This window comes from Agelaius phoeniceus, chromosome 8 (assembly GCF_051311805.1).
Source record: "Agelaius phoeniceus isolate bAgePho1 chromosome 8, bAgePho1.hap1, whole genome shotgun sequence".
Taxonomy (NCBI): Eukaryota; Metazoa; Chordata; class Aves; order Passeriformes; family Icteridae; genus Agelaius; species Agelaius phoeniceus.
This window is the reverse complement of record NC_135272.1, coordinates 15,803,686-15,814,862: the sequence shown is the minus strand read 5'-3', so window position 1 is coordinate 15,814,862 and position 11,177 is coordinate 15,803,686. Positions and strand designations below refer to the sequence as shown.

Sequence of the window (11,177 nt, the reverse complement as noted above, 5' to 3'; positions counted from 1 at the left end):
AGCTTTTTGTGGGGGACAGTAATGTCTGATCTAGAGAGGTGTAGAAAGGGAGGCTTGGGCTGTGCATTTCAAAACTGGGTGGTTTTGGGGAGCTTGAATCCACTTTAGTAATGTCTTGAAGGGATCATGTATGGCAGCAAGAAAAGAAAATACAATTTCTGTTTTGTAAACATTGCAAGATAGTGATGGAACAACAGGCTATGTTCTAAGGGTGAATTTACAAATTCTGACCTGACATTTTAAGGGCAGTGATCTATGAGTTTTTTTTATTGCTAACAAGTGAGCAATACATACAAGCATGCATCTCCTCTGGCTGAAGAGATTGTGTTCATCACCGCATCCCTGTTCATTCTGTTCTCTTCTGCATTCTCAGAATTGCATTTTCTCAGAGAAAGGCCAAGATAATGCAAACTGTAAAATTATACCCACCTATTCCCAAATTTAAGCATTAGATCTCTAATGATGCTAAATCAACTGATAGCTATTAGTCAGTGAGTTGACTGTAAATTAGGTTCATTTGTTTTGTTTTGTTTAAAAAAAATACTTGGAAGAGGCTTGCTGTATTCAACACAACTCAGATAATAATAGTGGCTATGTTGTTCATGTAAGAAACTCCAAAATTATAAACATCTCTAGCATGCAACTGCCTGGTTTACTCAGGGGCTAGGCTGGAGGATGGGGGAATTGTCTATTTCCTCTGATTTCAGCCAAGGTAAATAATCTGATAACAGAATGCCCTTTAAACTTGGGACTCTGGAGGTTGTGAGGGGAACAGTAATCAGCAAGCTGAAATTGTTCCATAAGCTCTTTGCCTGATTTCACTGTAAAATGATAAATTACAGGTGGCAAAGTGTGTCAAATGGAAGTAGAATCCTGCCAGTCTGGTGCCAAGTTATTTGGAGAACTAATACAGATGAAAATAGTTGAAAATAGTTTTTCCAGTGAATTAACTTGTTACAAAATACCATAGACATTAAGGCATTTGTTGAATACCTTTGAAAATTCAGTTAATTATTTACAAAAGTAATACTTAGGGAGTTTTCACAGTTGGGGGAAACTAGATGGAAACAGTAAAGATGAGATTTAAAAGCTATTTTATCATCCTACTTATGGTGTGTTCAAGGAAACTCTTTGCAGAAGGTAAATACACTGAATTCTATTGTACATTGAATCTAGAATATGCAGTCTTGGTAACTTTAGTGCGATGTCTTTCATCTCTTTAATGAGTAAACACTGTTTTTTAAATTTAAATACAATTCTGTTGTGACATGGCTGATTCCTGTCTAAGCCTCAAAGCTGTCATATTGAAATGTTCAGCCTTTAGTTCAGAAGAAATTTCTTTAGGAATGTTTTACAATATGTACTATTTGAAATTTTGTACTATTAAAACATTTCATATCTTGAAGTGTCTTGGGGATTGAAGTATTTTTCACTTTGTTACAAAGCAAAATAGTGGAAGTTAAATGGAATCTGCAGAAGTTAATGTGGGGTAGTCCTGCATTTTTCTATCCCTGTTTTCAGCACTGATTTCTTTTGGTTGTTGTTTTTGGGTAATTTTTTTTGTTTGTTATTTTGGGGTTTCTTTAAGTAACCTAATGTCATATTCAGCACTACTCTTTAAAAAGGTTTTCTTCTATTACTGGGGATTGTTGTTTTGGGTTTTTTTTAATTGCCATTCTGCTTGTTATTTGCTTAATTTCCATTTCTTGTTTCTTTTCTCTTGACTGTTCTTAAATTCCCTTTCTTAACAAGCCTAACTCCTGTATTGCCTCCTAGCAGCTTATCCTGCTTTTCTGGTAGCATTTTCTGAATTAAGGAGCTGAGGCACTGCTAATCCTGACACTTGTCACTGAATTTTACAGTAGGCATTGGCAAGTTTGTGCAGCAAAGGGTTCTCGTGCTTCTGAGCAAAATAGGGTAAAATAAAGGTGTCCTGCATCAGTTTGCTCCAGTTCACATTAGGAGGTTTTATTCTACAGCTGATATTCTTGTGAAACTCTAGGAATAAAAGCTGATAAAATTGTAGTATGTCTTCATTTCAGCAGGTCTCAAAAGGCCCTTCATGCTTGTAAGTATTCAGAATTTTGTTCTTGTTTGAAAGCCTGAATCAGTCAAGCTGATATTAGATAAATTAATGCAAAACCATTCATATCTGGGCTGGAATTTTTTAGTGGAAAACATATTGATCTTTTTACAGATACACCTTGTGATTTGCCACAGATAGAAAATGGAAACCTTCCCCAGTACTATTACAGTTTCAAAAATTACTATTTCCCTATGCATAAAGGAAAAAAGCTCTCCTATTCTTGTGTGGTCGGTTACACAACTGAAAGTGGGACTCAAGATGGAAGAATAACTTGTACAGCAAAAGGATGGGCTCCAGTGCCTCGATGCTACAGTGAGTTAGCTTTGTTCATCATTGCTTCCAGCAGGAGCATTTCCTGGCTGGTTTTCCTGGGGCATGGAGGAAAAGAAGCTGCATAACAGAAGGGATAAAATGTACAGGCTGCAATCAATTATTTATGTCGAGACTACATAGGTTTATATATGGAATATTTTTACAAAAATAGATATTTTAAGGGTATTTACCCATTTATATTTTCATATAAGAACATAAAGTTTTCCAGTTTTCTTAGTCTGGGAAAACTATTAGTTTTCCCTTAGATGTATAACTTCTTGAGTCTCCCTAGCTCTAGATTCCTTGGCTGTATTCCATGTGGTGGTTTGAGATATAGTTTGATGATTGGAGAAGAGTTTCTTCACTAAATTGAGAAAATCAGATTAGATCGGTATAGCTACAAACCCCTTCTTTTGCTTGCAGGAAAACAAAATTATTCCATTCTTTCTTTCTAACCAAGCTGTCTTCTATCCTTCAGGAAAATGCACCAAGCCTCTTTTGGAAAATGGCTCTTTTTACAGCACAGAAATGGACTTCAAAATCCATGAGAAACTGCAATACAAATGTAATCCAGGCTACCTCACCCCAAGTGGTGCTGCTGAAGATACAGTGCAGTGTCAGCCACAAGGATGGTCCTCCCAGCCAAGTTGTACTAACACACTTGGTAGTGTTGTGCATTTTTCTCCTTTCTAATCTCTTGCAGAAGTCTAGAATTCCTCTGTCCTTGCTGTAGGGCCAAACTGCCTATGACAGGCTGTCAGTTGAATGCTCCTAAAGCAGGTTCTCAGCTGTACCTCTGGGGAAAAACTTGTCAGGTTTCACATGCACATGGTTTTGTGCATTTGTAAAGAAATGTAAAATGATAGCTGTAAAATGATAGATTGTGGTGGTGTTTGCAGGGGGCTCAGGATGAGGGAAGAGACGAGAATGTTGACTCTATGTTTCAGAAGGCTTGATTTATTATTTAATGAAATATATTATATTAAAACCATACTAAAAGAATAGAAGAAGGGATTTCATCAGAAGGCTAGCTAAGAGTAGAACAGGAATGGAACAATAACAATAGTTTGTGTCTCGGGCAGAGAGTCTGAGCTAACTGACTGTGATTGGCCATTGATTAGAAACAAGCACATGAGACCAATCCCAGATGCACCTGTTGCATTCCACAGCAGCAGATAATCAGATAATCATTGGTTACATTTTGCTCCTGAGGCCTGTCGGCTTCTCAGGAGAAAAAAATCCTAAGGAAAGGATTTTTCATAAAACATGTCTGTGACAATAGATGTAAATTGATAGATGTAAAATGAATCAGTAGAGATTAAATCACGCTGTTTCAAATAAAGTTTGTATGGGAATGGATTTCTTTTCCAAATGACAAACAGAAAACCTGTGCCAACAGCTGCATTTGTAGTTATTCATCATTTTACCCAGGATCTGGCCACTGTTGAGGTGTATCTAAGGGAAGCTTTGGAACACTCCCACAAAGAGCATGCAGTGCTCACGCCTGTGCTTTCTTTCCCCGAGAGTCGTGCGGGGTGCCGCGGCTGGAGCCGGGCGGCGCGGCGCGGGAGGTGCGGCCCACCGGGCCCCTGCGGGAGCGCTGCCAGCCGGGCCCGCGCACGGCCCCCGGGAGCGCCGCCGGTACGTCCCCAGCCCCGCAACTCCTCCGCTGACACTACAAATCACCTGCTGCTTTCTGCTGCTGCTGCTTTCACCGCTGTGTTTTCTTCCCAGGGATCACTTGCTCCGCTTTGAGTGAAGTAGCTCACGGAGGTTTCTATCCTGTGAAGAAAACTTATGAAGAAGGAGATGTAGTTCACTTTTTCTGTGACAAACATTATTCTGTCACTGGATTTGACTTAATTCAGTGCTATAATTTTGGGTGGTATCCAGACCCTCCAGTGTGTGAAGGTACCCTGCTTTTATAGTTTTACTCGGTCAAATTCTTAGAGAAAAGAAGGTGTCAACCTTCTTTCAAGAAATGCTTTATGAATACAAAATAAAAATACAGTTTGTAGCCTAAATGTAAATCAAGTGTTAGTCAAAGGGCAGGGAGGGGAGCCAAGGCAACAGGAAGGGGAGCAATGGTAATTGGAACTACATTTCCGTGAACTCTAACAGCAGAACAGATACTGTCTCTTACTGTCCAAGTTGTATCCCAGAGAAGCAGGAATCAGCAGTTACAGGGAATTTTTTAGACCCTGAAGCTCAATAAACTGTTCAGAGTACATGAAGTGTTGACCAGGTCTTCTTAATCCTACCTTGTGGGATGGGGAGGTACCTCTTGAGAGGCATTAAAAATAAAATTTGTAGCAAAGTTCTCCTTAGCTTGTGGTACTTTTCAGAGTTGTACAACCTCCCCAAACTTTCCTTGTTTTGAACGGATTAAATAAAAGGTTGTCCTGAGGACAGGAATACACCTTTAGAAATTGCTATCACTTCCCCAGTCACTGGGGGATAATGGAGAGTCTCAGTAAAGCAAGTTCCAAAAGAATAAAAGGTGAAGCAGTTGAGATACAGAACAGAGCAGGAAGCAGCACAAAACAACCTTTACTACAGCTTAGACTCCAACCCTGTGTTTATTCTCATGACACAGCAGGAACTTTTCTTGAGTGAGTGCAGAGAAGGTGGAGATGCTCAGGAGGATGAAAACAAGGCCTAAATCTACTTTTGAGGATACAGTAATCACAAACTTAATTTGGAGATAGGAAATGGGCTATGGTTATTGCTTCTTCTGTAGCATTAGAATTAATACATAATCTGCTTTAAATAGTATATGAATGGAGGGTATGGGAGATCTCTATTTCCTGGAGTCCTACAAAGGAGATTTTTTTAAGTCTCTGTGGAGAAATTACAAATTTGTTTATAGCAGTACAATGACATCATACTACTTTTATTTTATATTTGTGGAATGCAAAATCACTTGTTTGTTTGGGTCTCCCATTGTATTAAGAAAATTTTATTAAGAAATTACTCTGGCTTAGCCAAAAAAAGCCTTTTGAGTGATAGGCTTGCATTGTGCATGGTGAGCTTAATTGTGTACATGGTTTTGGTAAGACAGAAAACAATATGCATTTTTTTATTTTCAGATGTAAAAAATAAATGTCCTCCACCACCACTCCCTCATGGCCATTCCAGCATAGCCAGAAGAACATTTCGTAATGGAGACAAAGTTATTGTACAGTGTACCTTGGGAAGGAGAGGATCTGAGGAAATCCAGTGTGAAGGAGGAAAATGGACATCACCCTCTATCTGTATTGGTGAGTTAGTAACTTCTGTGAAGGCTGACAACTGAACTGAAATGATTCTTCAACCCATGCCTTAATTTTCTGGAGAGTCTCACTTGCTATATCTGCAAAACTGTTATCCTTCCTCTCTTAAAAGGCTTGAGAGACAAAGTGCTGCACATTTTACAGGCAGTCCGTGGTTCCCAGATTAAAAGGATCAGCTAGGTGAATTCAGCTGCCACCTGTAACATCTTCCCTGGAAAACTGGGATTATTACATTTTGGAGTGCATCATGTCTGCCTGTTTTAGTACTTTAGAATGAGCTGTTTCTGTGACAACTGGTTCTGAGTCTCTGCTATGGTTACAGAAGCTGTGGATAACCAGGAATCTGGGACAGCACCACCACCACTTGAGGCAGATGCAGAAACAAAGGCAAACCAAACACATCACAATGAAGATGATATGAGTAGGTGAACATTGCTCTTCTATTTAAAAGGGACTCTCCAATCCAATTATAGGCATTTTATGACTACTTTTATTCTTTTGCTATAGGACAGTCCCTTATTCTTGAAAATGCTTGCATGAGCAACAGATGTCAATGTAGCCAATAAATAAAAGGCTATTGTTGCTTTTTTCTTAATTACACCAATAAGCCTGCTGTGTATTTGTAATTTTATTTCATACAGAGCATTTATATTCAGTCATTTTGTACTCTTTAGTATTATTTGGACATGCAGCTTCATGAGTATTTTGTTGTTCCTTGATTAATATTTACAATGAGGGTTTTTTTGAACCACTCATAGATGAAACATTTAAAGTAACAAATAAGATGGTCTACATCACATAAAAAGAATTAAACTGTATTGAGTGTAAAGAAGCAAGAGTCAAAAATAGGCATAGATGTAAAGTGTGGAGGGAAATAAAATGCATGTCTAAAATTCAGAAAGTCAAGTGTAGAGTTTCCACAAATGAAACCTGGAAAAGGAATTGTATTGGTTTGGATTCTATTTGTTTGCAAATTTGTTTGCTCAGTCTAGTATTGGTCTTATACTTTCACCTGTGTTAACAATGTTGTAATCTAATCAAGACTTAATTGCCTCTCTCTCTATCCCATATTAGAAATGCAGCAAGACTGTGCCTCTCCACCTGTGATTAAAAATGGTGCTGTCCTGGGCCCAGTACTGGCAAGTTACAAAAATGGTTCCTGGGTAGAATATGTTTGTCAGCATTACCACTTTTTGGATGGGCCCAGCACTGTTTATTGTCACCAAGGAAACTGGACAGAACAACCAACCTGCTTAGGTGAATCTTAGAAGGAAAATTACAAATTACATTGTCATATGTAGTATAAAAAGGGAAAATTGGAAGGAACCTCTAAATAATCTTTTCATTACCATCTTTCCTCTTTTGTTGGAGTTAATAAAGATTCCAGAAATATGAGGATGAACCAAAATTAAATTTTTAGCAGGCCTCTCCTGCTGGGTATCCTCTGGCCTGTTTTTAAAACCAGCCAATTAAATAGATTCCTCTGTTTCCTGAATGAGCTATTCTAGTATATAGCTATTCCTGTTTCCTGGGAGGATTCTCCAATTTCTTTCCTCCATATTGTCCATTCAGATAATTTCTTCCTGTCTTTCAATAGATGATTAGAAGGAATGGTGTAGCCATTCCCAAAATTGCTTTTAGATACAATTAACAAAGAATTAGCGATGGCTTCTTGGACTTTTGTTTTTAAACTTTCAGGCTTTTTTTTTTTTTTAATTATGTGTCTTTATATCTGTTGTTTCATGCTGGCATGGACTTTCAAATTTTCCTGTGCTGCTTTTATGTATGCTGCTCAAAACAATGTATAGAACCCCCTGGAGAAAATTACCAGTGCTAGCAGGAATACAAACAAGAGTTGTTTGTTTATCTTTCCTTCCTTCCTCTAATGAAACAATTAAATTTTACTAACATCCTGTGTTAAATTGGCTCACCTTTCAGTTTGTAATCTACCATGAAAATGAAAATACACAATCAGTTCAGTTCTAATTGCATATTTCTAAATGAACAGAAGTTACCTCATCTAGACTGAAATTTTTGGATCTGAGTACTCAAATTTAAGAAATCCTGTGAAATAATGAAATCTCACTTCCTGTGAGAATTATTTGTCTCATTAGCATCCCAATAAGCCCATCATCCTTTGCATGTTTTTGAGATTTCTTTTATACACTCACCTAAACAGACCAGAAGGAGCACATGCTGATGTTAGCTTCAGGAAAATTCCATGGGAGTTTGGTGTTACACTGAGCTTCAGGAAAATTCCACGGGAATTTGGTGTTACCCTGCTGTCACCAGACTGCCAATAACTGAGTTCTCCTTGCCTTTCCCTCAGCAAAGCATCAATAAGGGTCTTTATCAGCCAGTGATTCTCATGGAACTTGTAGAAATTTATTTTGTAGGCTTTATTGATGGTGAACAGTGGTTTCAGAAGTTAATGAGATTAATCATCTAATGGAAAGCTACACTCTCTGATGTGATCCTGGCACTGGGTTTTAAGAATCTGTCAGAAAGCAGCCATTCCTTTTGCATGTATTTGGTTTTTGTTGTCACTTCAGACATTTTCTTTCATTTGCATTTTTCTATGCATCTGTAGTTCTTTGTCTTGCAAAATTCAGAAGCATTTTAGAATTATTGACATGGGGTTCTTTCTTCACTCCTACAAAAGGGAGCTAAGAAACCAGTTAAGGTGGCTCCTTATTAAAATACATTTTTATTTCCCAGAACCGTGTACTCTGAATGTAACTGATATGGACAGCAACAACTTAACATTGAAATGGAGACGGGAAGAATTAGTTTTCCTCCATGGAGATCTCATAGAGTTTGAATGTAAACAGGGATATAGTTTTCTCCAGACTGCCATTCCATCTCCTGGGAGGACACAGTGTGACCAAGGCAGACTGAATTATCCAAAATGTGTTATTCAAGGTAAAGCAATAATTTTTTTAATTACATTTTTAATTAATCAATCAATTTAGACCTATTTAGAAATTATTTGATTTGCTTTTAGTGTGGGCCTGGAGCCTGTTGTAAATAATGAGTGTTTAGGCTTCAACAATACAGATGCACAAGGCAACTCTATTGTTGAATATAGCCAAGCTTGGAAAAGTGATACACCTCCCTTTGCTGTGCAAGGCTGTAGAAGGGAGGGGGAAGCTCTGCTCTGAGCCCAGAAAACTGAAAGCTCTGTAGAAAGAGAGCTGTAAAAAGAAAACCTTCATGTTCATTTAATTTTTGATAAAGCAGCCAATTTGTTCGTTTCTTATTCTTAAATGTTTTTATTGTTGTTGCAGCTGCTACAGAAAAATGTGGCTCTCCACCCTCTATTGCAAATGGAGCTCTGACTGTCCCAGCACTGCCCCAGTATGATAGTGGCTCTTCAGTTCAGTATATTTGCTCTGACTATCATTTTTTGCAAGGCTCTGAGAGAATCTACTGCTCTGAAGGACAATGGACCTCACCTCCAGTTTGTATAGGTAGGTGTGATAAACAAGATAAAGAAGCATTTATTTCTATATAGAATTCATAGCCTCAAGGAACAGCCTGGGAGTGACCTGGAAGGGCCATCTGGTCCAATCCCCTGCCATGAGCAGGGCTGCTCAGAGCCCTGTCCAGCCTGACCTTGGCCTTTCCCAAGGGAAACAAATAAAGTAACAAATACTTTCTGGGAAAAGGGAAAATAGGGGAAACTGTTCCCGTGTTTTCCCCTTCTCACTGGTGGTAATGACTTCCTTATGTCTAGGCTGAATTTATCCTCTTGTAGTTTAAAACCATAACCCCTTGTCCTACTGCTCCAGGCCATACTGAAAAGTCTGTCTCTTTCTTATAGGATCTTCTTCTTTTATGCTCTGGAAGGGTGCAATGAGGTCTCCCTGGATCCTTCTTTTTGCCAGGCTGAACAACCCCAATTGTCTCTAAAATCAGATCCTTATAATTTATAAATTGAGTATTGTCAGCCAGAACTTTTAAGTCTCAATTTCAGCATCTTCAAATGACATATGAAAGTTTAAATAGAAGCAAGTTAAGCTCATGTGGTGTTTTTTATTTCCTTAACTATAGTATGCCTGCAGTAAAATAAGACAATAGGAAATAATTAGCAGTTTTAGTGTAGCCTGGTCAAAATAGTCTGTTCAAAAAAGAATCCATTTATTAGCAGTGATCAAGTCTCTCTTTTTTAGAGCCGTGTACTTTGTCAAAAACTGAAATGGAGAAAAATAATGTGCTGCTGCAAGCATTCTATGCAGACCAAGTTTACTTTTACCATGGGGATTATGTTGGATTTTACTGCAAACAGAACCATTTTGGAGCAGAATCTGGCACAACTTTATTTCAAGTACAGTGTGAGAGAGGACAGCTGGCATATCCAAGGTGTGTTGAAAGAGAAATGCAAGTATGGACTTGAGGAAAGGCCATAGGAAAGGTATGTATGTGTTCTTTATCTCTTATAAGCAGGTGAATTAGGGTGGCCTCGTGTTCTCCAGGTTGCTCCACTCAGCTTTGGGAAATGAGTGTTGAGTTTGAGCTGGAGGGGGATGGAAGGGAAAGGCCTTTGTGGGATGAGGATGAGCAGTGCAGCACAGGGATGCAATATTAGCATACACATTGAAAAAGCTGGAGGACGGACTTGTACATCTTAACAGCACTCATGTCTCCCTTCACAGGTAAGGAGCCTCTAAAGGACTGAACTTGAGGAACAATATAAAACAGAAAATAAAGTTCTTAAGGGATCTGTAAAATTTACTTAAAACCTAAAAGTATACAAATTGACTGAGAAGTTAATTTTTTTTAAAACCTATTTTAAGAATATTAAAATCCAAGTACTTGGTACGATTTCCTATGACACTTAAATATTGATAGTCTTAAGGGTCTGCCTGAGAACAAGTGTGACTACAGCTATGAAGAAAAGCCAGGAATATGGACAAAGTTTGCCTTGCATCCATTTTAGTCTGATTTAATAAAAAAGCCATTCTAAGGTGTCTTCTGTCTTTCATGTCTAAACTCATCTGTCTGTGAAATCATACCATATATGATGCTCTGTATGGCTTCCAAAGCTTTTGCAAGAGTTAAACCAATGAATAAGACAAAAAAAGAAATTAAAGCATTCTGGAATAGACAAATTCTGCTTATTTAGTCAGAGCCCAGCCGACCAATAGGTGGAAAAAAGGTTGATAAAAATACTTTACACAGTACATATACAGCAATAACCTTCTTCTTACAGAGCAAACTGGAGCAAAAGGGATTAAAAGGCCCTTGCTGGAACAGTTGTTGGAAGTAGAATTCATTCACCCATCACTTGTTCTGGATGTACACACAACACTGGCTGTGTGGCTGTAACCAGAGGACAGGATGAGGGGCATTGCAGACATGAAGGCAGCATCTTGTTGATGAACTTTGAGGCAAAGAACATATCAAATATTCAAGCTACATGTGGGGCTGCTGCCCCACCTACCTGTTTTAGAGACATGCCACATTTTCTTATTGATTGTTTTAATCCTAGTGTAGCAACAGAATAC

General features: G+C 38.4%; 1 protein-coding gene across 1 annotated transcript; it reads left to right on the top strand.

Annotated features, from left to right (window-relative positions):
* The first annotated feature begins 1,056 nt into the window (after positions 1-1,056).
* Positions 1,057-10,377, top strand: LOC129123872 (coagulation factor XIII B chain-like). Its single transcript, XM_054638494.2, is given in 10 exon segments — positions 1,057-1,140; positions 2,198-2,398; positions 2,877-3,062; positions 3,923-4,309; positions 5,488-5,658; positions 5,993-6,091; positions 6,745-6,927; positions 8,389-8,592; positions 8,958-9,140; positions 9,843-10,377. Coding segments are annotated over 10 exon segments (1,917 nt in total). The 5' UTR covers positions 1,057-1,061; the 3' UTR covers positions 10,067-10,377.
* The last annotated feature ends 800 nt before the right edge of the window (positions 10,378-11,177 follow it).